Source organism: Poecilia reticulata, chromosome 20 (assembly GCF_904066995.2).
Source record: "Poecilia reticulata chromosome 20, P_reticulata-male-v2, whole genome shotgun sequence".
NCBI classification, from domain to species: domain Eukaryota; kingdom Metazoa; phylum Chordata; class Actinopteri; order Cyprinodontiformes; family Poeciliidae; genus Poecilia; species Poecilia reticulata.
This window is the reverse complement of record NC_088849.1, coordinates 20801081-20828998: the sequence shown is the minus strand read 5'-3', so window position 1 is coordinate 20828998 and position 27918 is coordinate 20801081. Positions and strand designations below refer to the sequence as shown.

Below are 27918 nucleotides of genomic sequence, written 5' to 3'. Positions count from 1 at the left end.
CTTTCTTACCTCTAATACTAATAAAAACTGAAATTACTGTTTGTTTTTTATACAAATCAAATAAAGGTTTTATAAATCCAAAGAAACTTCTGTTTAAAGATCTGTTTTTAGTCCAGAACTATTCAAAACATTTTGATCAGACACTAAAGTATCATTAACCACCTACCATGCAAGATTATGGTCTCTCAATCGAAATTGGCTCCATTTGCTTCATTTGTGCTCCATAACGCTTTACTCTTAATATTTAAAATGTAATTATGAATGTATACAAATGTAGCACTGAACAAACGACTAAACAGTTTGTGTCCAGGATATGAGGGATCTGCATATATGCCATCTGCCCTTTTCTCTGAACCTAGAACTGTAAAAGAAAGAAAGTCCTGATGGGGTTTTTCCGGAGATCTACTTGTTCTTTTGTCTGATCTTGTCGCATTTTGTTGAACTCAGGGCAGATGTGTGATGGATGCTCACACAGAAGAGTACCCACTGTCTTTTAACTGGACACAAACTGTAATAAGTTTATAATTTTCTTATACTTGTGCCATACCCTCATTCTTTTCGCCCTGGGCAGTGAGCCACGTTACTCCTATCAAACACATCTGTAGGTGGAAATTATTGACCAGAACTGTGTATGCAATAAATAGAACTGTAACTATTTTAAGGTCGCATTCTTGGCCTATTTTAAGGAAATCCTAAAAGTGTGTGAGGGGAAGGGGGGGAGAAAAAAAGCTCTCCTTTCTTGGTCTGCGGTCTCTTTAAATCCCAAACCAGTGGACGGGATCTGCGCGTCCTCACAAAGCCTGTCTGGACTCTCCACTCATCCTGATAAACAGCTGCTTACCATTTAAGGGGGAACTTCTCAGGAAAAAAAAGAGAAAAAGAAAAGTTTTCCTTGGACCTCCTCTGGAATCGAGACTTTTGTCTGCGGATGTTCGGATTTAGAGTCTGCAACGCTGCAAAACGCACCAAATCTGGACTCTCGAGTTTTAGTTTTTTTTTTTTTTTGCGCAATGCTCCGCCGTCCTCAGTTCAACATCTGGATTAACTATTTGAAGTCGGGTCTAACGGCAACAGCAAACTTCAGCTTTAAAGCAGCCTGCCTGCCTCCTTTGTGTTTTCCTCTGGAGTTCAGCCTGATAAACCCGAGTGCCTGCTCGTAGATTATGTATTCTTTAAAATGGGTGCGAACAATGGAAAACAGTATGGAAGCGAGGGTAAGTGAAGCGATGATGAACTTCTAGTCACGCTTTATGTCGAATCTGTTGATTTCGTATGTAATTCTCGGCGTGGTTGGTATGAAAATCCCGTTATGTGCGTGTTTTGTCCCGTAGTAAACTAAAAATGGAAGACCACGCAGGGTTGGTTGAGTTGGAGATTTTTTTTTTTCTCTCTTCAGGCATCCTTAGTTTTCTTGGTCTTTTTCGACCTCTAACGGCTATTTTATTATATGCAACATTTTTTATAAAGTCTTTCAAAAAAATCAGAGTGACATCTGCTGGCCGTATCTCCTAACTTTTAAATGTAAAACGTGTTGAACACGTAAAATAAATGAACTCCTCTTCATCTTATTTCTATTTTTGACCCAATTAAAATCAGTTTGCATTTTTCTTTATGAAGTGAAACTAAACAGTTGAGTGTTGCAGACACTGGCTGTGATATCTTGAGTTCAAATTTAGTATCATCTCACATAATTAGCTGCCTTGGCAGAGCAACATAGTCATCTGTCAACACAACTGCTGTAATTTATGGCCCTTTTTGTTTTAAAAGGAAAAAAGCCTTCTCTTGCTGGTTAACTGAAGGTAGATATGGAGACAAAATATTGTGGTTTGGGCACCTTATCTTGACAAGAAACAGTTTCTGAGATTTTCCTTTCCAATCTTAAGACTTGGAAGCCATTTTATGCATAATACTCGCCTCATTTGGTCTTTGGTGTTTTATGTTATAGGGGAAAAACGTGAGCAGGCTCTACATTTATTCTAAAAATTAAATCTGTTGGCCACTGCATCTAGTGTGGCCCCAACCTCAGTTCAAGAATGATTCAAAATTGTTAAAGTTTATTTTTATTCAGGGTGAAATTATTGTTACAATGGAAAAATGTTAAGAGCAACAAACAAAATGTCTATTTTTTCTTTTCAGCCAAACTTATAACAAATAGAACCACACATATCCAGAGACTGTTACTGGGAAGACCATTTTGCTGCACCCAGAATAGCTTTTAATTAATGTATTAAACTTGTCCAAATATAGCTGGCGTTTTGTAAGAAAGTGACATAAATCTTGTTTTAAACCTAAGATAATTTTCTTCAACTGAGTTTAAAATACAGCAAATGTGCAAAATCATTTTTAGTTTAGGATCTATGCAATGAATAACCCCTTTTCTTCTAGAAATGAATACCAAGCTGCTTTATTTGCTCAACTTCCGTTTTTATTCCGGTTTTTTTTTCTTGGCCCAGGAGTACTTTTGGCCCGATGATTTTTGACAAAACGTTTGGACAGCCCTGGTTTTACGGGCTGCATGGCGGTGCAGTTAATAGCACTGTTGCTATGCAGCAAAACGAACTTGGAGAAGACAAAGCTGTGGATCTTGGATCTTGTAGATCCGCCTCGGGCCACAGCTATCTCAAAGCTTTTGCACTTTAGCGTATCTTTATCAGCCTCTTTGTGGAGGAAAGTTTCCCCACTCTTTACTTTTCTTCAATGTTTCCATGACTCAAATCCAGGCAAACTGTATCTGTCAGGTAGGTATTTTACTCGCATGCTTCAGTGATGGCAAAATAAGCTCAAGTCAGCACCACTTCACCACCGTGTTTAAGTCTCTCTGCTGATGTGTTTTGTGTGGTTTCCTCCAAATATGGAGGTGCTCACTATGCCCAAGCACCTACACTTTAGTACTGAACTCTCAATCCTTTTGAACAAGTAGTATTTGTTATGCAACATGCTATCTGAGTCCAATGTAACATCTGGTGTTAGGTGTCGGTGAGCTAAGATGTGAAAGGTTTCCTCCAACCATTGAATTATGGTCAGATATCTTCACTTTGGTCAGATGTGATGAGACGGACCTGAGTCCTCCAGATCTACAAACAACCTTCTGCCTTTGACACATTTGCTGATTATCAGTTTAGTTCATTTGATTAACAACAAATGGACTAACCCACTTTCAGATGATTCCCTCTAAACTCTTCTAAAAATAAAATAAGCAGAATAAGACTTTCCTCAGCCTTCTTTTTTTTTTAGTTTTACTTAAACTTTGCAAGCATGGAGTGTCTTGCAGAATAATTAATGACGGAAAGCCATCTTAATGTTTATTAGTTTTGTGATAAGAGGATTCCTGCAGCTGATTATTATCATAAATGTGGTGATGTGTGGAGCATCAAAAATTAGAGCTAGGATAGGAAATATAAGCAAAAAAGTAATTATCAAATGTGTGAAGGTAAATCCAAAATTTAAAACAGCTTTGGAAATACAAATGTGTGTGTGTATATATATATATATATATATATATATATATATATATATATATATATATATATATATATATATATATATATATATATATATATATATATATAAGCTGTCCAATCCATATGGTGTTTTTTAATCTGCAGAAATGTAACATAAACTCAAACTGAACTCGACTCAACTTCATTTTTATCACATTGCCGTCATCTGTTGACCCTCATGCCATAGGATGATTACATCTCTACCATGTGGCTTTAATAATCCTGGAATATCAGCTCAGATGGACAGTCTGTGTCATCTTTATTACCATAAATAACATTTTACTAACATTTTGCGCCTATCATATTAAAGTGGCTGTCCAGTGCAGCCAAATGCATTATTTCTGGCCCCAGAGCAGTGATGTTTGTATAAATAACCAAAGTCAATAAGTGCGGAGAAATGCCTGAACCTCGTGATTTAAAAAAACAAAAAGCAAAACATGTGGTCCTTCTCCACCTTTGATTTGATCATGTTAAGCTTCACCAGCGGCTTTTCTAATTGAGTTGAAGTTGCTCTTTTAGCTCCGCAGAAGGGATTCTGCTTGAAAATGCGATTAAACCAAACCTTTGCATGTATTTAATATCAAATAAATAGATTTACAATGAAACTGAGATCCTTGTTTAACTGAGGAGACAATTTAAAAACGTATTCTAGTAGTACTTTTACCACAAAAAAGGATGTAGACACCATTTAATATTAGGAACAGCATTAGTTTACTCCTCAGTGGACATTTCTGTGGTTATTTTACTGTATCTGATCTTAATACAACTCAAAAAACAAGCCGCTGGTTTTTAGTTTGATGTGTTTAATGAATAGATCACAGGTTTTTATTTAATCTATCAATGATCAGCCTGAGCCCATCAAGGAAAAACGGGCTAATTCATGGCTGGTGCAGTGGATGTAACCTAAACTTTACATGATTGTAAAATCAACACACATCATTTTAAATGCTTCAATAATTAAAGCTCAGCTCTTGCAGTTTAGATAAGGATCCAGATGTTGTGTGATGGGAAGATTTATCTTACTAAGAAGGACGAAACGCATTGAGAAGATGGGACATCCACTTCCTCCGGACTCGCTCAGACTGATTGTTGGACTCGGCTCATGTTGATTCACTCTTCATCACTTCAGCACTAGGAGGGTAACAATAGCTGAAGGAAATTATGCATTACATGGCAGTGGGTGTACAAGAACTTTAGCAATATTTACTGTTTTTCTTATCATTGACCCTTACTAAGTACTGCTCTAGACAAGTGTTTCAAATCTCTAGCTAACGTTAGCTTAGCATGTGCAGGCTATTAAGAGTAAAGCATACTTTTTTTCTGACTATTAAAAATAAAGTAATGGTTTAACGTTTAGGGCATGTTTTAAAGAAAATGTAAGCTGGGAAAAATATTAACTTCATGTTAAAACGATGTAAGCAGTTCAGATTTTCAACTTCAAATTAGAAGCTATAAACTGAATTCAGTAATTCACGGATATTTTTCATCATGTTTACAAACCACTTGTCTTCTCTGTCACTTTGTCGCCTCTTCTTGGTTCAATTGGGTTCACAAAACTAACTCTAACCCTGGAAATGATTTAAATATGGATTCATACCATTTTTGCCCAACCTCTTGGAATCATGATCACTGACCTTAAGTGACCCTGAGGGAGGCCTGCGGTGCTTTAGATTGTTGTCACAGTGGAGGAATCCTTGTAGGCTTGTTAAGGTTCCAAGTTTTCTCCATTTGCAGATAAAAGTCTTTGCTGTGGTGTCCAGGAGTCCCGATGTGTTTTAAAGCTGCAGTACATACTTTTTATTTAAAAAAATATGTTTTTGTTTTTTTTTACATACTTGTTAAAACCTTCACCATGTTTGGCAGTAAACGACAGATAGTCTGTGAAAAGTTCAAACTCGTCCACCTCTTCCCTGAGCTATTATTGCCGCCTGAAGAAACGCATCACTCCCGATCAAAAACAGCCAACTAGAGCCAGGAGGTCATAGTGCTGTCAGTCATCCTCGTGAACATGCTGCTAAATTTGCTAATGAAACAACTCAGTATCACAGCAAAACAATTTATCTGCTGTCTCACCATGATACTGCCACCAGAATACTTGAGCGTCAGCACAGTACGATGTTGGAAAACCTCGTCCTTCTTCTTCTCACCGTGGCCAGACGGCTCCGTCTTTGTCTTGTCCGAATATTAAACGTTTAAATTTCAAAATCCTCTGCTTTAATTATTCTACAGAAGTATCATTTCTGCTTCGAAACCCACAAGAGCCGTGCTTCTTGTTTACAAGAGCAGAATTCTTCAGGGCTTCGGTCCACATCTGTTTTCAAGTCTATCTCCACAATTAATTACACACTGGTTACAAATATGCAGCAAACCATCCACAAGGAAACAAGCAGAACCTTTTACAAAACTTTTTTTTTTTGCCCTCCAACCAAAAAAACAAAAAACAACAAAAAAAAAACAAGACAGTCAAACAAAACACTAAATTACATTTTTTTTCAGCCTGAAGTGTTTTTGGGGGTGTTCGTTTCATATGTAGACATTTTCATTCCTCTTCTACATTTTGCTGTGTCGTTTGTGTTCACTTCTTGTGAGCTCTATTAGTCGTAATGTGCCTTTAACATTCTTCTGCACCCTTCAAATTACTGCTTCTTTCAGGAAGAGTTTATTTCACGGAAGTGACTGACCTTTGGGCATCGCTTCTTGCAAACACCTCTCCGCACCGAAGGCCATGAAGCTGCTTTTACATCCCGACAAAGGACCGAAATGCCAAATCCAACATTTCCAAGCATGCAAAAAGCAGCCTGCAGCCACAACTCCAGCAGCAGAGGCACTCTTTCATAGTGATATCCCTTTGTCCATAACTTCTATAGTCCTTATAAAGAAATTTAAACCAAGTATCTATAAAGACAAACATAACTCATTCAAAAAGACTTATGAATCCATGTAGACTCAATGAAACGGCTTTGATGTGGTCAGTTTAGAGACGAGACCGTGACCTAAGAAATGTGCTGCGGAAGAGCTGCAGTCATTTATTAAATGCTTTTGTCTTCCTCTGGAGCGTTTCCTCAATTGTCCTATGTGGAAATGAAGACTGGGGAGAGGTTGCAGTGGACTTAGTTCCTCCTCCGAATAAAAGCCCCCAAAAACAGATACTTAGTCAAACAGAGCAGCCCAGACTTTGTGCATGTGCCAAGCGGAGATATTTATCCTCAACTGAGCAACATAAACGTCATAAAAGCAGAGACTGATGGCTTTTCTGGTCTCCTCACACTTGAATTGTACTAAGGTTGTCATACAAGTGGAATTATCTCTGATGCACTTGAAAAGTTTTCTTACGGAAAAAAAACCCAATCATTTTCAGCAACTGTTGGGCACAGATTTCCTCAGATTAGTGACGCATAAATCTGAAAAGGTCTACTTGTCTTCCCAGCTGTCAAGCTGAAGTCCATTTGTTTTCCATTTCTGCAGGTAAAGGGAGCTCAAGCATCTCCTCTGACATAAGCTCAAGCACAGATCACACACCAACTAAGGCTCTGAAGAATGTGGCTACCACTGAAGGTAAGGCATCTGGTGCTCATTAACCAAACTGCCCTCCCTTTTTCCTCCTCTTCTTGTCTCTCCTCCTCCTCCTCCTCGCGCGCTGCCTTTTTTGGGACAGAAACCTGTGTGTTCCCTGGTTCCAGCTCCCATCAGAACCAAGAAAATGTTTCAGAAGATGGAGGAAAAAAAATACACACACTTCTGGCTCCTCACAGTGAAAGAATGCTTATCTAAACTGAGGTTGTATCAGAATCAAAGTGCTGCCCAGCAGGGCGGGAGGGAGGGGGGGAGGCGCACGGTTGCAGGAGAGGCTTTTTCTTTGTTGTTGTAAAGATGAAGACAGTCTAGAGAGTAAATATGAGGTTGAGGAACTTAAACTTCACTCGGTTAGGTCTCTGGTTCCCTCTTTTCTCTGCATAATTTTCTGTTTGCTTACCCCAACAAAATGCCAAACCATGATTGCCTTGGAAAAGTATTAAAACCCCTTAATCTTTTGCAAGTCTTGTTGCGTTACAACCACAAAAAATTCTATATATTTTTTTTTTGTGGTGCATATTTGTGAACAGCTTCCTCGGAGCATGGCGCTACCTCCACTGTGTTTTACAAAAGGTAAGGTATGTGTTCAGGGTGATTTACAATTTTTTAACCACTCATTTGATCTCTTATTTTTACTCTCTGAGTAAAAAGCTGTGCCCTACTACTCTCTAAAATATGGTTCTGCTGATGAAAACCCCTTACTGACGAAATATCTTCTGCTCCTGTTTGAATCCTGTGTTCATACTTTCTCTTTTCATGGGTAAAAGCCGACGCCCTCAGCAAAGCAGCGACGCCAAAGTCACAATGCTTATGGGCAAAGTCACCGATTCAGTCCAAGGGTATGAAAACATTTTGTGAGCAGTGATATCTTAACTTAGTGAAAATAAGGTACTTATTTTAAGGTTCTTAAATTGAGCATGTTTGCTCTTCTTTTACGTACGCAAAATTCCCACCAACATTTTATTTAGTGGAGTCAGATTAAAGGGGGCAGAACACGACGTTGGCAACACTTTTCAGTTTTTCTTTTTTTGTTTTGTAAAATAAAGTTTTCTTTCCACTTTGCTAAAGTCCTTTTCTATTTGTGGTCCTTCATGTACATTTACAACCAACATTATCTATTCCTTACTGCCTTCACTACAGATACGTCTGTGTTGTGTCAAATATTATGAAATATTTGCTGTAAATCCTCCTGTACCTTCAATTTTCATTCATGAAGATATTATTCATTTTCATTCTGAACAGTTATATGACAAAACGACACCTGCTCAAAGTTAGGACGTTATCCCTTCCTCCTTTGCGTTTCTTTGTTTGTTGATGTTTTCTAATACATCTCTCAGGTTACGCGGATGAATTTTAATTCGGGGAACTGAAGTAAACAAGGCTGAATCAAATCTTTTGGGATCTTTGCTTGTAAAAAAAAATTGATCCTAACTCATAATCTTTGTTTGCACACCACATGAATCCTTAAACATCTGCGGTTTTAACTTGACAAACTGTGAAAAAAAATTCAGTTTATTTGTAACAAACATGTCATTAGGAGGCATTAAGTTTCCAAACTCAAAAGTCACCGATCGGTTCGGATTGAAAGCTTGGTGCAGTTTCTTCCGGCTGAGCCGTGACTCATTGCCTGTTTTGCTCCCTCCGTGCACACACAGAGCACACTCACCCGGCTGCTGTCAGCCATTGTCGTCACCAATCTCAGATTTGCTCTGGCAATGGTGAACGTAATATTCCTGTGGTTTGGCGCTGCCCACTCAAAAACAAATAGGAGCTAGAGCCTGTGTTTATAACCGCCACTCGGCAGAGAGACACAAGGTGTTTCTCGGGGAGCAGAAGTTACGGACCGAAGAGGCAGAAAATCCCTGGCAAACGCACGACGCCTTGGCTGGTTTGAGTGTCACGCTAGATGTGAGAGGCTAATTCACCCGTTTAACCTTTACGATTCGGAGCGAGCAGAATCCGATTATTGCCGCACGTTCAGCCCGTCTGGAAGCGCTGACTCATTCGGATCTCTCCACCTAAAGGAGCTTCAGGAAACAAACCCAGGCAGTTGTATAATTGTCCCGAATGCGTCTCCTCTGAGCACAACCTGTGCAGATACGGGCTGAGTGAGTAACAGACAGTAGACAACTGCGTCCAAACCATAATTCTCAACTGTGTTTTGACTGAAATTGTTATTTTTTTTTCTCCATGCTAAGTGGGAGTAATTACATGGTCTACAACCGCCACAGCCACAGTCAAATCCCCCCTCCTTAGAAAGACACACACACACACACACACCAAGCGCACACAGGCCGTGCAGACCCCTGTACGGATCCTCGCTTGCAGTGGCAGATCAGGCAGCTCTGGCCCACACAGTCCTGTGGTCCACTAAACTAATCAGGAAGCAGTCTGGGCTGTTTCCCCACCGCACACTGGGAGTATTCATACCGTCCCAGAGCTGTGCTACGGCCGCCGCTGCTCTGATTCGGTTTGCTTTTTTATCTCAGCATCAAGCATCACGATTTAATGAGACTTTTTTTTTTTTTTTCCTGCTGCCACTGTATTTAACTGAACTGGAACCGCACAGGTCAGGCGTTCAGAAGCAACAAGTGATTCTAAAATATTCCGTTAAAGCAAACAAATCGGTAATCCGATAAAGAGAGACACTTCTAATTTCTCCAGCTCAAGTTGCCGCTGCTACAGCTACAGCCGCAGGCGTCGACTGGTTTCTGATAAACAACTCTGTTTTAAACATTTGCCTTTTTTTTTTTCTGCAGTGTGAAATGTTTCACTGGCATCACAGAGTGTGCAGGTTTTCCTCTGCTAGTGCGACACATGGAAGAGAACTTCCTTGACCCATTGCATGCAGTGCAAGCCATCAGTCATCTGTGTGTGTGTGTGGAGGGGCATCCTGGTATTCGTGGGGGTTGGGGGCAACAGCTGTCCTTGAACAGTTAACATCCACAAACATTTGAGGCCCCCTCTAAAAACACTTATAACCGTCTGTTTTAATAGTTCACTCACTAAATATTCCCAAATATGCGTTATTTAGCAGAAGCACTTCAAGCCACATGCATCTTAAGTAAAAGTCACAAAGCTTTGCATGTTTTTGGTGATGCTATCAGAACATGACAACTGTTTTTTTTTTATAACTAAATCCTTGTTAAAGCTACATATTTTCTTGCAGAATCTCCGGTTGAGATAAAACATTTGTTGCTAACAAGAAAAAGAAAGAAAGAAAGAAAGAAAGAAAGAAAGAAAGAAAGAAAGAAAGAAAGAAAGAAAGAAAGAAAGAAAGAAAGAAAGAAAGAAAGAAAGAAAGAAAGAAAGAAAGAAAGAAAGAAAGAAAGAAAGAAAGAAAGAAAGAAAGAAAGAAAGAAAGAAAGAAAGAAAGAAAGAAAGAGGGACACAACCAGAACTGTAAAGTGGTATTTTGACTGAGAATGAAAACACCAGGTGTATTAGCAGTTTGTTTTTTGTACTGGCATTTGTCCAGAGTGTACTTTTCTTCTATTTTAATTCTAGTTTTCGTTTTCTCACTTTGACACCATGCGGTTTAAGGTCAAAATTACCACTACCAAAATATTACACCAGTTTGTGCCTGTTGGCCAACAAACTGCCATTTTTTTAAAATCACAAGTTTATTCCTTGGAGCAGCGTTGCAGTTCTTCTGGGGACATATTCATACTCTACCAGATAATCATTGACGTTTTGAGAATATTACGATTCTGTGTGGTGGTGAGGGGAAGCAGACTTGGACTTGCGGTGTCTGTTTTGTGACGTTTATCTAATTACCGAGTGAAATAGCAGTCTGGTATTAACAGCGTGCGGCTACAAGTAATCCTAGAAGTTCAAATTCAATTTGACCTTCTTCAATATATTAGTAATTTTCTTTGCCTTTAGAGGATGTAGTTTTAGTAGCCACTGTGTCTGGGACTCCAACCAGAGGCGCTGTTAGACAGAGCATCAGTTTTCATTTTTCTGTTAAAAATAATCTATTCATAATCTATTCCGTGACAATAATTTGAAGGAAAGATTTTCTTTAAGACTCAACAAAAACCACAGTGCTAAGTTATTGGCCCGCGTTAATATCAGTCAGCTAATGAGAACCAGGGCACTGCCTGTTGTCTTTCACCAATCCTGCATGCATTCCCAGAAAATCAGCATGAGGAAGTTGCACTCACTCACTCACTCTTCTGTTGAAAACAAACCGAGTCGGGCAGGGAGCTGTGCAATTCTGCTTTCAGTTATTATTTAGGCAGGTTTGTGGTAGCCTGACCTAGTTTAGCTTCCTATTAGCTCCAGACTCAACAGGCACAGTGCTGGACAGTAAATCCCTCCTTTGGGATGAAATTGAGTATTTCTCAGCAGGGGTTACACTTAGACCCTATCTGGGCCTCCAGGATTTGTCCAAGTCGGGGTACCTGAGGAATGCGGCCCAGACAAAGTGGGAGCCGGACAGGAGGTTGTGTGGTTTGACATTTGTAGGCGGTTTTGTGTCAGCTGGAGATTTTGTTTAAATTTCAAACACTGATGTAACACAGACCCGGTGTGGGTGTTGGGCACCTCAGAGGAGAAGTTCGAGGTCAGTTTCTTCAACCGTCTGTAGTGGCACCAGGAAGGTGGGAAGCAGAGGGAACAATGAACAGGCCCACTTCCTCTCTGGAGTCAAGGACCAAAGAAGCAGTGATAACGGCGACGCGGAAAAGCTTCCCTACAGCCCTGACTGAGCCATACGAGTCTGCACAGATTTATATGGAGTAGAGGTCAGAGCTCGTCCATTGAGCTTATTTTGTCTATATATTTTTTTGGTCCACGTGAATCAATAATGCAACAAATAACTTTGATTCATTTTCAAACAGTATTTGAATGCACAGGTTTGAATTTATTGTGGATTTTATGAGTTTTTAACCCTTTTGTGCATAGTGGTCGCTACGGTGGGCAGCTGTCTAAAAGTCATTTTCTTGTGCTTCTTGTGGATTTTTATGTTATAAATGCGCACAGACCACGGAAGTGGACACTAATGCATCATAAAATACACTACTGGCCATCAGCTGCAAATGCAAGAAATGATTTTTGTTAAATCCAATATGGCCGACAGACACAAAAAGCATGCCGCCCGACCCGGTCCCTCCTTCTACTGTGGACGACTCTTCCAGGTAAAAAAAAAAAATTGTGACATCAGATAACCCCTAAAGAACAATACTGATGTATTTTTCAAATAACAACTTTGTATTCGGAGAAAATTACAATTGATCACCTAAAAATAAAAAATAAAAATTGGAAAAATGTTACACAAACATCATTAATAGCATTTGCTTTGAAGTCTCTAATTTAGTCCCATAAAAGCTCATTCTAAAACAATTAAATATACTTTGTGAAATATTATCATTATGCCGACAAGTCATGTTCAGCATCCGTCTGTCGTGAGTCACGTTGCTTGTCTGTCACCTTTTGAGTCTGGGAGCAACAGGGAGTCAGCATACCTCAATCACCTCAGTGTCAATAAACTCCAACCATGCATTCAGTTTCTGTAACTGTTTTATTCTTTTTTTGGACTTCAGGGAAGGCCTAGCCCAGCAATTAACGGGTCGCCAGACCATTCCAAGCTCACCAGTAAAGTACTAATTGTGAAAACTGCTCAAAAACTCTCACCATTCACCAAAATAAAACATAAATTTTTATGCCCCAAAAAGCTGGGAAACTGAGCAAGAGCGACTAATTAACACAAGGGAGGTGAAGTGAGACTCAAACTATAAACTGGAGGAAAAGAACGACACGACCTATGAGAACTAAGTCTAAATGCATAAAGAATAGAAAATAGGAATAAACTAAGAACATGAACACAAAGCATTGAACGCCAATGGCAAAACCCTAATGAGAGTAACAATTAAAGTTGGCAAGACCCTTATTGGAATTATAAACCCACAAATGATGAAAACACAAACCCAAAACATAAACACCAGTGAACTGTGATAAAAAAAAAAAAGTAAAATTTTGCAGCGTAAACAATATGTTCTGATTTTGGCACCAACTTCCCGCCGTAAGCACGAAGTAACACACTGATAAGCAAATACAGGCTTGGTGAAGATTATAATCTTTAAATATTAAAGGTGCACAGTCAAGAACTATCAATCATCAAAAAATGGTAATAAACCAGAATCCCTTGACATTTCCATTACAGTTTCACATCATCAGCGCGATTTTCCTCATCTGTTAAAACAACGTAAAATCACATAAATAATTATAAGTGACAGACTCATGCTTCAGTGTGAAATATGTATGAAAATACAGCCTCCTCACACCCCCACAGTGATGTGTTGAAGCCAGTGTAAAGGTCAGAAGTGAAGTCTAAACAGCTCTGCTATGAAAACTCCCTTCTTACAACATGTTCAATTTCTAACAACCTTCCAGGAGCAACAAATCCGTCACACTTTACCCATAAACTAACCTCGAGTACTGACGAACTGTTTACTCGTGTTTGCTCAGCCAGATATATAGTGTTTCACTGTTGACATTTGCTGCGCCAAGGCTGAAATACTCCTTACAGAGAGATGTTTGCGTGTGTGTCATTGCCACTGGGACATTTCTTTTTTGTTGTTTTTACTGTAGAGAGACGATTCGAGTCGGAGTTGCTCTGTTGCTTCACCGGAGCTCTGTTATGTTTGCATCCAAACAGAGAAGTTTGTTTAAATGTGGATGCATCTGTTTCTTCGGATGTTTGAACTTCTCACCTTACAGAGCAAATACTAACTTGAGTTGCTTTGAATTTTTTTATGCTTAGAAATGTTGTTTTTTTTTTCCACTTCAGAGCATTTTGCATCGAGCAGTAGCTGAAGCCGTCTCATGAATTTATAGCAAGTTTCATTGGAAGTGTAAAGGTTTTGCTTCTGGAGCTTGTCCATGTGAAGAACACAGAGGAGAAAAACATTCGGCGCTGCTTTCCTCACGTTTTCTCCATCAGCTGTCCTCACTCCTCCTCCTTTTTCTCTCGGCCTGCCACAGCCAGGAAATCGAAGCAAAAAAGCTCAGAACGAGAGCGGAAAAAAAAAGCAAAACAATTGCAAGCAGATTTCCAGAAAAAGGAGGAGGCGAAGGAGAGACACACCAGCGCAGAGAGCAGATCTCGTAACTCTTCGCTGATTACTGCTCAGTCTTCCCATCCTCTATTTTTGACAGGCAGAGAATGCGGACCCTGTAGTTTTGAGAGTGTTTGAAATTTTTTGCAAAAGCGTTACGCTTTCTCGCCGGCAGCACGTTTGACAGGATTTGGCAGCGACTCCACCTGGCTTTGCTTCCTGTAAGATCCTGGCTCGGGTTGTTATGTTTTTGATGTAATCCACCTGGGTCTTTGGGACGTTTAAGTGGCAGCATGACCACAGCTATGGACCAGCTGAACCAACACATTAGGCTCCCTTCGTCTCAGTTTGTGGTGTGTGTCATTACGTAAGCCTGGATGTGTCGGCTGTGGTTGAATCGGCAACGGCACAAAAATGAGAAGCAGTTTTTATAATTCCACAGGGAGTCTTGGATGGCTTTCTGTTTTTCATGGTGACAGATTAAAGAATAAACACAGACAGATGAATGTTATTACAATAGAGGATTGGACCTGATTAGGAACACCACTCATAATACTATTAGAATACATACCATCTCGATGCAGATATAACTCCAGGGCCATGCAGTCAAACAAACATAAACCCTATTATCTAGGAAGCAATACAGATATGGGTTTTATTTCTGTTCATTAAGTCCGACCATCTGAAGCACTCCACACCAAACTAATGCAAGAATGCCTGACGACATATTCGTCCCAGTTGCATTTTTCCATAAATTCTAGCATACATTTTTGAGAAGAAATTGTTCTGTTCTAACTCTAAAATCGTATTATTTAAAAAAAATATTCCTGGCACTTTTTTGAATTCCACGCCTCAAATTTGATCTGTCCTTACCCACTTTCAGCGAAGCTAAGCGAGAAAGGCTACAATTTGTAAATGAAAGATTGGACTAGAGTAATGTAAGAAGGTCATGAAGGTCATCCAGATTTATCTTCTTAAATCAGGGTGTCAGGGTAAGAAGAGACACGGTTGAAATGATCCGCCCAACATGCCTATTGTCTACTGCAGCATCCTGTGGGGGAAGTGCAAGGATCTGGGGCTGCTGCAGTTGCTCATGTCAAAGTTCAGCAACACTATGAGGTCACCTGACTCATCCATTCATTGATGGATGAGGTTATTCCATCAATGAATTATTTCTTTGCTGATGACGCAGTGATATTCCAAGATGTTTGGATTCATTGGGCTCAAATCGTAAAACAGCAGTTCAGGGATCAGGAGACGTTCCTTTCACCGCAGAGTTCAGAGCTTTACCCAGTTGAGAGCCTTTGGGATGTTCTGGTGAGGGATTTCCACAGACTCTCCCTTTATCCATTCAAGATCAATGAGTTGACTGTGCCGTGCAAAATGCTTAGCTTCCACAGGGTCAGCATGTCCACAGATTTAACGTAGCTCATAAGTATCATGAGGTTTCATAAAGGGCTGCTCAGAAGGAAAAGGACTCAGAGCAACACAAATCTGTCCAAAATGAGTTCCAGGATGAGCTATAGGACTAGAAAGAGGACGATAATAACTCTCATTTAGACTGAATCCTTTGTGTCAGGACTTTAGAGCCCCAAATGTTGGAACCCTTCCCCCATTTTCTGTTGCTTTAACCACATAAGATCACAACATTTGCTACTCATCATCACCAAATCAAGCGTTTGGGCCCAGTTTCCCTTTTCCCATTCCTGCTTGGTGAGGAGTTCTTCTGGGTGCCATGTGTAGCCACATTTCCATCCTTCATCATTCAACATGACTTTCCTCCTCGCTCTAAACCTCGTCACGCAACTCCACCGGCATGAATGAACTGTACAGAGAGGCACACTGTGATCTTTACTCCTCCTCCTGACTTCGTCAACCTTCGTCTTTGGCATTCCATTTGAACAAACGTTTAGGAATGACATAATTTCCCAAAAAGCCTACTCCTTTTTTTTTTTTTTTTTTTGAATGATGCCAAATTACTTGCTTCTTCCATATGTGTGCTGGAAATGTGGGGTGGACAGACAACACAAAAATGGATTTATGAAAAGAGGTGAAAACTGAGCATGGAGAGTTTTAAAGAGCTCAAGTTGGAAACAAGTTGCACTGTGGAAAAAAGAAAACTTTGTGGTTTCTGCAAATCTGCTTTAGCGCAGTGTCTTGAGACTGTGAGAAAAGCGCAACAAGGGAGGCTTTCTCGGTGAGAAGAGGTCTGTTTCCTGCCCAAGTGTGCACATTGTGAAGGAACTAGCAGGTCCCATTGTTTTCCAGGTCGTGCAGTGCCGTCTGCGCTTCCTGTGGTGCTGATAGCCAAGCCGCCACACTGTACGCTAATATCAACTTCCATGTATTCAATAAAACCCGAGACAGACCCAGATGTTTTTCATCCCAGCAGTTTTTTTTTCCTCACATGTTTGGTTTGAAATAAAACTGGAGCATGTAACCATCCAGTGCTGATAAATCATTTGTGTTTGGTTTAGTTAAGTCCAACGCCTGTAGCTTTCTGCTTTTCCTGAAAATGAGGGTTTGCGTTTTGGAGGATCCACCGGATTCCTTTACATTCCTGGCCCTCGAGGGCCCTAAGGAACCTTGCAGAGTGGTAACATGTCTCACAGCTAATGGCACAGAGGTAATAGATAGGTCCATTCTGCCAGACGCAGCAGTAATAATCCTTGGAGCTCCAGACGGGGTCTTAGCAGGGCCTCGACGCGCTGAAAGATTCTGAGTAGAATCCCCCTGGCTCTGGTTTATGACCGAAGTCTGGACTGACCGTTCCGTTGCACTTGTCTCCATCTCTGGTAAAGTCTGCAGACTCTTTTTTTTTCCCAATTTATCTTCTCACTTGCCCAGTTTTTCCTTTGAAAGTCCCCATAAACCTGCTCTTTCATTGTTTCTTTTTTTTTAAAATTATTTAGGTTTTTGTCATTAAAACCACATCGCTCTGTACATCTGAGGCCTCTTGGCTCTTTAGTGATTCCACTGATTGATTTACATTGAACTTCTAGTATGAAAGCACCATCCAGATGTGCCTCAGAACCAAGGCTGAGTTAACGTTAATGAGAACCTGGTGCAGCGCTGCCGTGCATCGGCACAGATCGCACATTAGCGGCGAACGCTTTCAGCCAAGTATGCCTTGCTGTGGCTGTGTGTGCATTCAGAACGCATGAGATTTCCTTTCACTTCACCAGAGCTCAGTTGTTCTTCATCCAGGGTAAAGACCAGATGTTCCACTGTTCTCCTCTGATTTCCGAAACCAAGCTGAGTCGTCCACCAGCTGCACTTGCAGCGCCTTCGAGAAAGAGTTGAACAGCTGCGTGGTATTTGTTGGGGTAATGATACACAGATATAAAACATGACACTCGTGGTTAGCTCATTCAAAGGCCTATTTTTCTTTGCAGCAACCGAAAGCTCAACCTTTGATGCTGAGAATGTGGAGTGAATGTTTAATTTTCAGTTTTCCCTTTTGTCAAGATTAGAAATCAGAAAATGGTTTTAGGATTTTGTAGCCACACCTACGTAAGTCATAAGTGTTTTTTGTACATATTTAGGTTACATTGTCTTGTATAACTAGTCCACATTTGTTCATAGTAACACCACAACTTTGCTATATTTTATAGGGTTTTATTAATTAGGTAATGCCAAGCAAAAATGTAAGGAAAATTATCATTTCAGCTGTGGCTGTGTTTATAGCTCAAAGGTGAATCTTTACCTTGGTTTTATGCTTTTTTTCAGCTTATTTTAGGTTTTCTGTCCTGTATTTAGCTTCACTCACCAACCAGCTATTGATCCCAACACCATGATGCTGCCACTGCCGTGTTCCAAGGTAGCAGTGGGTTGTAAGTTTAGAGATGCAGATATTTTACAGGAATATGGAGTCTCTTTTTTGCCTAATCACTGGTATTTTTTCTCTTGTCTGTACATGCAGTGTGGAATTCATATAATAAACTCAATATTAATACTAAAGGAAATATTGGATACGTGGCACCATTTTCAATACAATGGGAGCAAACCTGAAGAAAATTTTGTATTTTCATAGAAAACATGATAAATAATTGGTAAACTTTTTTCCGCTTTTAGTGTAAAATATAAACTGAGAATCAAATCCATCGAATAAGTAATTACAATAAGAATTAGCGTTTTAGTTTCAGTATTCAGACAAGTTTACTTTTCGTTATAGTAGCACTTATGGACCTGTAAACTTAAACTGACAATTAACTGACTGTTGTCAGTAAAATGTCAGGAAAAGGTTCGTGAAACACTGAAAAGTCCCATCAATGGAGTCAGATTAACAATCCCAGAGCATCCCCACACAAAGGAGAAGCCAACTTTACTCATCTGTACCCCGGAGTGAGTGGTTGGTGTGATTACTGTCCCTGCAAATGTAAAAAGCTGAAGCCGCCTTTTGATCAGTCACACATGTAATCACACCAACTGGAAGTTGCTCTTTATGCAGCTGCAGATGTTTTGCGTACAGAATCTACAGCATTACTTCAGCTTGGAACCGAGCAGAGCCGTGCCTCATCCATCAGGAACTAATGACTCAAAGGTTGTTTAGATCCGATGTTTTTGCTTTAATGTATTTTTTAATACTGTTGATTGAAATTAGGCCTGTTAACCTTAAAAACTAACAGAGTTCCCCCAATTTCTGGAGCATTTCTCTGCGGCCTGTGATTCTTCTTCATGTCTTGACAAACATGACGTCATAAAAGACGAAGCCATTACGATTTTGAAACTCTGCATATAAAACCTGCAGTGCCATTACTGTCAGGGTATATTTGAACAGCTGTGTGAATTTCACAATGGAGGATTTGTTTGCAGTGACATCAGCCCATTAAAGTCTTCTGCATGAAGCTTAAAACATTTATTATTGTTTAAAATATGTATTTGCCAAAATAAGCCAGATGACCTCAGGCAAATTGAACTTAATCATTAACAGACCACCTGCAGAAATGTGATGCATGAAAATGCTGCAATTTTCCAATTTCCGATCTCAGTTTGGTTGCGAGTCAGCACAGGAATGGCGTTGGGTTTTTTTTTTCTAGCGTAGTCGTGAATCAGACAACATGCTACAGAGTCTGTGGATGTCATCAGAGCCCAGAGCCAGGAGGCCGACTGAGACGCCGGTCTGGAATAGAGATCTGCGAGGGCGGCACCACCGCCCAGCTGTCAGAACCGGCTCACGGAGCCACGTGACGGACGGGATGGCGCACATTTGTCATTTATGTCGACATCCGGTGTTTAAACAGCTGACTGTCGGTCCAACGGCGAACATTTATCAACTTAGTCCTAATGATAGATGTCTTCCATTTTTTTTTACTTTTTTGTCTCAGTAAAAAGTTTCAGATAATCAAACATTATTGCCAGATCGAGAACACTTGGAAGAATACAAGAATATTTATTAAAGGTGCAGTATTATGTGTTTTCCAAGCACATAGTGCCATTTTATAGCACGATCAAGCTATGATGTTACCTTCAGTGGTTACAAGAATATTACATATATCAAATATGACTTACACAGTAATTCAAAGCCTTGAAATTGGACCTCTGTCTCTTTAAGAAATTCTTGCTCTTTCTGAAACTCCGCCTTCAGAAGGTCAAAACAACATAGCTCCTGTTTTAACTGTTTAACATTATTTTCACCATCTCGCACTGAGAAGCAGCTCCTATAAAGAGCTCAGCCGTTCCACCAGGGGTTTGCTAATTGCTGCTGGCTAGTCTGAAGGAGCTGAATGGGAGAGTAATGGGGGAGGTCTGCTTTGTGAGGCAGAAGCTCAAAAGTTTGGAAACTGCAGACACGCCTCAAGGGCGGAGCCAGGTCCACCCAGCCGTTTTGCACAGCTGGATGGTTGCCACGGGAGATTAAAGGATTTCTCAAACATGCATGAAAGAATCAAAGCAAAACTCAAAGTACGTTTTTGATGAGGAAATGACATTATAATGAGATCTAATGATTAAAAAAATCTTTTGCACGCAGTAAAACTACATGCCCTGATTAAAGGCTATGAATACTTTATGCAAGCTTCTGTTTCTCTGGTGGAAGCATCGTTCCAATAAGGTGTCATCTCCTGTTCCGAAGCTGCATCCAGATGCAGTGAAGGAGGACTGTGCATGAAGGAGGACCGTGGCATTGTGTGACTGTGGTAAAACCTTTTAGATGAGTTTTACAAGAGTGGCATTTTGATTGCCCCCTCTGAAGAAATTTCTACTGATTTTGAATTATGTAACAGGTTGATGATTTTGCAGCATAAAGGCAATCTACCTAATAGCTATAGGGAGGCAATAGTTACATTAGCAGACTGAAAATGTGGAACATCTGGGTTTTAGAATACCAGGAGCTGAAAACTGAGGTGATTTCTTCATGAATCAGAAAGTTTTTCTGACATTTGTTTGGAAGTAGCTCGTTTTTCTCTTGCGTCAAAGTAAATTTTTTCCAATAATATTGCTCCACAGTTGCATTTTTTTTCAGTGTTGTTATAAAAACCTTAGCAGTTCTAACACTCTGTAAATCCTTTCTGAGGATGGGTTTCTGGAAAAAGAAAAACAAGAAAAAAATCCCAGCATAACCTCAATAGCTCATACAAAAAGATTTATCACCTCATTATTTTTGCCAAAACGCCCGTAGAGTGAAGGTTGAAATATAAATGATGAATATCAGGATGCATGAGAGGAGTTTACACAGCGTCCCGGCTTAATGGAGAAGAATCTGGGCGATCGGGTCGGAGGCTTTGGCAGAGGAAGGATTTTGTCGTCTCATGCCGCAGTGATGGGATCTAGCGATCGCTCATTACTGCTGCATCTACGCGCAATCGGCGCATAATATTTCAGACTGGGAAGACCTCGACCTCTGCACAGGGCCGACCGCACGTTGGCAGCTGCAGCAGCAAACGCTTCTGTTGCTTTGAAGCCACTCAGCTTATCTGATGGAGAGGCCCTGCCAGTGCTTCAGCAAACTTACGTCTGGTGTATAATTTGATTTGTTTTTTTCCTTCAAACGTCCCAAAATGTGAAAATGAGATCCACAGAAACTGTGTTACGCGTAAGATAAAAGCTGCTGGTGTGACTTGCTCTTCTAACCATCACTGTGAAAGTTTGTCACTTCAAACACAGAAACATTGAAGAAATTATTAATTCTTTTAAAAACTTCTTATTCTTCACTAACTTCTTGTTGCCGGTCATATTTTCAATGTATTTCCAAGGTATATTAATTTCTCTCTCCTTTTAATTGCATAAAAATTCTTGACGATTGATCACTATTAATTACTAAGCTGGTGTGATGTCATCTATGGCTTGGATCAATCAATCAATCAAATTTTATTTGTATAGCACATTTCAGCAGCAAGGCATTTCAAAGTGCTTTACATAATTACAATAAAAACAGAAATAAACAGTGAGAAAGAGAGAAAAAAATAAAAATAAAAAAACATTACATCATTAAAACGTCGAAAAGAAAGAAAAAGAAATTAAAACATTAAAGACATAAAAACATGGAAGACATCAAAACCCACACTCTAACCCTAATTTAGCCATAAGCAACTCTAAGCAGGTGGGTTTTAAGTTGAGATTTAAAAGCACCCAGTGTTTCAGCTGTTTTACAGTTTTCTGGAAGTTTGTTCCAAATCTGTGGTGCATAGAAACTTGGATGAAGTTGGATTAGTCAAAGAAAACAAGGCTGATGGTGTAAAAAGAAACCGTGGCTCTAATGCAAAGATTCTTTAAGAATGTTGTTCAGTCCCTCAAATCAGAGTGGTGGACCTTATCAGGAGTGGTCGTCCTACCAAGATTGCACACCGCTGACTCATCCAAGAGGTCACAAGAGAGCCCACAGAACAACACCTACTCTACTGCAGGGTTAACTTGCCCCATTTAAGGTCAGCGTTTGATTGGCGAACTGTTCTTTGAAGGTAAAAACAACAGCTGACCAACAAGAACATGAATATAACTGGCAAAAAAACATCTTGATGATCCTCGAGAGATTTGGAAAACCTTTTTGTGGACTGATGAGACAAAAGTGTGTGTGTCATTTTGTATCTTAAGTACAACTAAAACAGCATTTCAGAAAAGAAAACATCATCTTGAAAGTCAAACGTGGAGGTGGTGCGATGGTCTGGTCTCTGTTGCTTGGGGATGTTTTTATCCTATAGGATCTGTGGTACTTTTTCCACTGCAAGTACTTTCAAGATGTATTTAATCACATGTACTTGCAATTTGGATCCAGTTTTGACAAATGACCTGTCAAACTGTCACATGGTATTGAGTCAGGGCAAGGAGTGGGCATAGGAAAGGAAAAACAACAATAAATAAAATGTTGTTTCACTCATCTGTTTGAATATTTAAAATATTAAAAGCTACAATGTGCTTCATGATAATACAACAGTATGCAAAACATTTGCTTTTGTGTTTTCAATCTGTGTTACGTGTACTTAAATGAGATTAAAAAAAAGATATCAGCCAATCAAAAATACTTGGGTGTGGTTTCCAGGCAGACCTTGGGGTATTAAGGTTAATATGTTTCCTTGTACTGTTTTATTGACAATGCATCTTATTGAACTGACTCAACCTGAGGGTGTGTACTCTCAGCTCTGTTGTTCATATTGTATACCAATATGTGTCAGAGCGCTTTCAACAATCGCTTCGTCATAAAATATGCGGATGACTCAGTAATTGTCAGTTTTCTCTGAGGCAACGAGAGCAGCCGTTGTCCACTCATTCACTCTTTCATCAGGTGGCGTGAAGACTCGCGTGTGGAAATCAACACGTCAAAAACAGAAAACATGGCCACCGATTTCAGAAATTCATCAATATTATACGTAGCCAATTTGGTCACTAGCTGTTTAATTGTCACTTATGACTATTAATCGAAAAGGTTTTGCTGCAGTGATTATTCTTATATAAAACTTTATTTAAAACCTTTTTATATAAAGATAAAAATCTTGGCCTACCAGCCATATTGGGCTTAGTGTTCAATGTTGAGGAGAATCACAGATTTGCATCAATTAGTTACAGGAAAAGATCGGCAGAGCAAACACAGAACAATTGTAGCGAAAAACGTGTTAGGGCCTGGAATATCAACATGGCCAAAGCATATTCCTTAGTCCAGAGCTAAATCCAAATGAAAAAATTTAAGCCAAGACTTTAAAATCTAAAGATTTGTACAGCAGGTAGTAACTTTACAAATTTGCAATTATTCATCTTCTCCTGCCTTTCTTCTTCTTCTCAGGTTTGGAGACGAGCACCAGAACTCTAAGCACCCCCAGCCCAGGTCTGATCTTACCGTCCAAGTCCTCCTCCCTCTCCTCACCCGCCCTTTCAAGTAATGGCAACGAGACAAACTCTTCATCCTCTTCTTCCGCCCACACTGAGACGGTGGCCGTGATCCACCCCCAGCCTGGCGTCCACTCCCGCTCCAGACAGTCCAAATCCCACCACTACGCCCCTATCAACCTGCTCCCCGACCACACCCTCCTGCAGATCTTCTCCCACCTCCCAACCAACCAGCTCTGCCGATGCGCTCGCGTGTGCCGCCGCTGGTACAACCTGGCGTGGGATCCCCGTCTGTGGAGCACCATCCGGCTCACGGGAGAGCTGCTGCATGCCGACCGCGCCATCCGAGTCCTGACCCACAGGCTGTGCCAGGACACCCCCAATGTGTGCCTGACTTTGGAGACAGTGGTGGTCAACGGCTGCAAGAGGCTCACCGACCGCGGCCTGCACAACCTGGCCCAGTGCTGTCCGGAGCTGCGACGCCTGGAGGTCGCCGGCTGCTATAACATCTCAAACGATGCCGTGTTTGAGGTGGTGTCCCGCTGCCCCAACCTGGAACACCTGGACCTCTCAGGTAAGAAGACAAACACAAAAGAAAATAGAATCAAACGGCAGATGTTTGTAACGTAAATACGCTGCTCAAATTGTTAGAGTATGCTTGATTTATTCTGCAGAATATAGGAAAGATCGCATGGGAAAGACCACAGCTCGACTTCACTCTCCACTACCTTGCAGACATTGCCTCATTCATCAATTACACTGGACTTTCATCTGGATTAATATTTGTGGATTCACCTGTTCATGGATTTTATTGTACAGTGTATCCATAATATATAAAAAATAAAATAAAATTAGCTCATGAAGCTTAAATACCAATGCGCAGTGCTGCTGGACATGCTATTGGATGGTGTTTGCAAAGCAGCCAATCCAGATGTGGCTTTTATTTTCTGATTGACTGATTCCCCCAAGAAGCATAGATAAGGAAGACTGTAGATGTTAGCTTCTCCGGTCGTGGTAAGACTGTTTCTAATGTTTGTCTCAATGCATATAAAGGTATATTTGGTGTTTCCCCTACTAAAATAGGCTTCTATAAGTGTTTATAGACTATCAACTGGCCAAAAATGTCTGAAAACGTTGTGCAGTGCCAAGCCTGCAAAACTCAGCATAAGTAAATTCAGTTATTCATGACATTTACGCAATTTTATGACTTTGCACCTCCATAATTCATGAAAATACTCATCTACAAACATAAGCCAAATGATATGCATCATTTAGGGCAGAAGTATGAACTGACATGTTTACTGGTGTGAAATGGAAGTCGGAGGAGCCAAACTGGCAACAAGTGGATCAAAATGGGAGCACAATTTAGTGAAGGAGCGACTTGGCCTGGAGCCCCAACCATTCCATTCAGGTTAAATTAAGAAGTGGCTGCTTCCTTATGTTGTACACATGTGTGGATTTATCTCCAGTCGCTGGTTTTCAGTTATTTCTTGCAAAGCTGGTAAAAGCATTAGAGGTACAGGAGCAGCTCTGCCAACCTCCAGTCCCCCTGTGGGAGAAGAAAGGCTTTCTTTAACTGAAAGCAGAGGCTTCTTCAACAGCGAGTCTGCTGCTTTCATTAAGGAAGTGACACAAATAACGTCGACTCGGAACGTTGTTTGCTGTAGGTGGGAGCGTTTGCACCACTAAATTAGCACAGTGCAAGCAAACACCTTCACACTGAGTGAGTTTGACCGGAGGAAAAACAATCACAAGCTGATTTTGTCATTTTTCAACTTCTCTGTTGAAAAATGACAAAACTTACCAGACTCTCTGGCGCCCCCATGTGGCAGACCTGTAAAATAAAGCCACATCTCATAATTTCTGGTTGCTGTGATGATTCCCTCGATCCTTAGCAGCCTTTATGACATTCCCTCCTGACTCAGTTCGAATGTTAAGTGATCCAAGACAAAAACCCGCAGACCCATTCTGTTAAAAAATATCTTCCAAGCATCAGTTTAATTTATTCTGTGGTGGATCAAGTGGGCATCTTCAAAGAATAAAGTCTTTTTCAAGTTTCCCAGTCATGCTTTCCGGATGAATAGAGCTATAGACGAGACTTTGAAGTAAAATCAGCATCTAAGTTTGGGCTCCTTCCACCGTATCACCACTGAGTCTGTGTGCTTGAGGAAAGCTGCAGTTGAAAGCCAGAGAAAATGAGGCTCATGCACGCAGAGTGATGCCAGCATGCACTAAGAAAACTGCTTGGTTTGAAAAAGAAATAGCAATTAAAATCTAATTAATTAAACCACAATTTACAAAAAAAAAGTTTATTTGTGTAGCACATTTCAGCACCAAGGCAGTTTAAAGTGCTTCACATCATAAAAACATCATATAGTCACCAGTTATGAAACAAACAATAAGCATTACGTTTTGGCGACATCAAAATCATGAAGCAACAACACATTTCATAGGGAAAAAATAATCACACCTTGACCCTCATTATGGTCATTTTGAGTTTTTCAGAGTAATTTTTCCAGAAATGAAAATGTGTTGATGTACATTCATTTACGGTGCAATCCCACTGTTGGCCACTAAGCAGACTTCAAAACTTCTACGGTTCGCTCAAATCATTTCCTAAGGGAAAAATGACTGACATCAGCAGATGGCTGCATTTTTAAAGATTCATTTGATTAGTTTTCATTTGTAATTTTGTATTGAATTATTTCTTTTTATTCATTTAATAATTTTTTACAAGTCTCTAAATCTGTGTTTCATCAAGTTTTATCTTTTAATTTAAAGTTATGTCTCGGTTACAAGTCATTTTTAAAATGACAAAAAACACTAGTGTTGAAAGTAGATCCCTGTGGAACTCCCTCAGACATTTTCTAATGTGGTGTGTAGTTTATCCCCAGGCATGTTCTGTATTAAGAATCATCTTAGCTGAAAACGACAACTTGCAGTCTATCTCACTTGAGTTTTTTTTTATTTTTATTTTTTTGACCAGGTTGCTCCAAGGTGACCTGCATCAGCCTTACCCAGGAGGCCTCACTCCAGCTGTCCCCCATGCACGGCCAGCAGATCTCCATCCACTTCCTGGACATGACCGATTGCTTTTCGCTCGAGGACGAGGGCTTACGAACTATCGCCTCGCACTGCCCTCGCCTCACTCACCTGTATCTGCGCCGCTGCAGCAGACTGACGGACGAAGCCCTGCGCCACCTCGCCCTCCACTGCCCGTCGATACGGGAGTTGAGTCTCAGTGACTGCCGTCTGGTGGGGGATTTCGGCCTGCGTGAGGTGGCCCGCCTGGAGGGCTGCCTGCGCTACCTGAGCGTAGCCCACTGCACCCGAATCACGGATGTGGGCGTCCGCTACGTGGCCCGCTACTGCCCCAGACTGCGCTACCTGAACGCAAGGGGCTGCGAGGGGCTGACGGATCACGGTCTGGGCCACCTGGCCAGGAGTTGCCCCAAACTGAAATCTCTGGACGTGGGGAAATGCCCACTGGTGTCGGACAGCGGGCTGGAGCAGCTGGCCATGTACTGCCAAGGCCTGAGGCGGGTGAGCCTGCGGGCCTGCGAGAGCGTGACGGGCCGAGGGCTCAAAGCTCTGGCGGCTAACTGCTGCGAGCTGCAGCTTCTCAACGTTCAGGACTGCGAGGTGTCACCAGAAGCTCTGCGCTTCGTCCGGCGCCACTGCCGCCGCTGCATCATCGAGCACACGAACCCGGCTTTCTACTGACGCGGAGAGCGGGTCGCTCTGGCTAGCGTTTGTCTTTTTAAGTCGGTGGCGGTAAATCTTCAGCAGAATGTATTTAACATATTTATCTGTAAAAAGGCAGAACAGTACAGTATTCCACTTACGTGGCATCTTCCTCCCCCCCCCCCAGCATCATAATTAGCATTGTAACAACACTGAGCACTGAGTACAGCTGTGTTTGCATTTAAAGCCTTTTAATATATGTTTTCTACTTTAAATTGAATTCCGTTTAAGGCCATATCATGCAATATTCTGTTCATAGTCACACTTTGTCAAAGTAAGTCATTGAGAATGTAGCCAAAAAGCAACAAAAAAAGTAACATAAGTATTGATTTCTATGTGTTTTGTGCAGATGCACTTTACTCTGTTGCGCTGACAATCATTTCAACTGAGCTCAAAGTGTCAAAACTTACAGTTTTTGTATTTGTTAAAGGTTACTGTTGCATGAGAGGATTTTTACTGCAATGTTATGAGACCAATGTCGGAAATAAACAGGGACACATTGCTGCTAGAACTGTGCCAATAAATTTCTTCCAAAAATATTTCTTGTGTGAGAGTCATAACTGAGAATATTTAGTAAAAAAAAAAAGTGTAAAAGTCACTGCTGGTAGAACTGTGACCATGACGGTTCTTCCCGAAGCTTTTCTTTTCTTTTTTAAACCTATCTCTTATTTTCATCAAATGTAAAATGAGAAAGTATCTTGAGCAAAAATATTTCGGTTTTAACAATCTTTTTATCCCGGCTCCACATCTTTTAATGGATAGACAAAATCTGGACGTTTCTG

The 27918-nt window shown here is 40.7% G+C and overlaps 1 protein-coding gene across 1 annotated transcript; it reads left to right on the top strand.

Moving 5' to 3' along the window:
- The first annotated feature begins 784 nt into the window (after positions 1-784).
- Positions 785-27675, top strand: si:dkey-192l18.9 (F-box/LRR-repeat protein 7). The gene is made up of 4 exons (XM_008396546.3): positions 785-1214; positions 6966-7055; positions 23349-23966; positions 26379-27675. The coding sequence occupies exons 1-4, from the start codon at positions 1178-1180 to the stop codon at positions 27113-27115; spliced, it is 1482 nt and encodes a 493-aa protein (XP_008394768.1). The 5' UTR covers positions 785-1177; the 3' UTR covers positions 27116-27675.
- Positions 27676-27918: the final 243 nt, after the last annotated feature.

Excerpts from the sequence above, each read along its gene's own strand:
- si:dkey-192l18.9 (XM_008396546.3), top strand. The coding sequence starts at position 1,178 with ATGGGTGCGAACAATGGAAAACAGTATGGAAGCGAGG. Across the intron at positions 1,215-6,965 it reads AAAACAGTATGGAAGCGAGG|GTAAAGGGAGCTCAAGCATC; the intron begins GTAAGTGAAGCG and ends CCATTTCTGCAG. Across the intron at positions 7,056-23,348 it reads GAATGTGGCTACCACTGAAG|GTTTGGAGACGAGCACCAGA; the intron begins GTAAGGCATCTG and ends TCTTCTTCTCAG.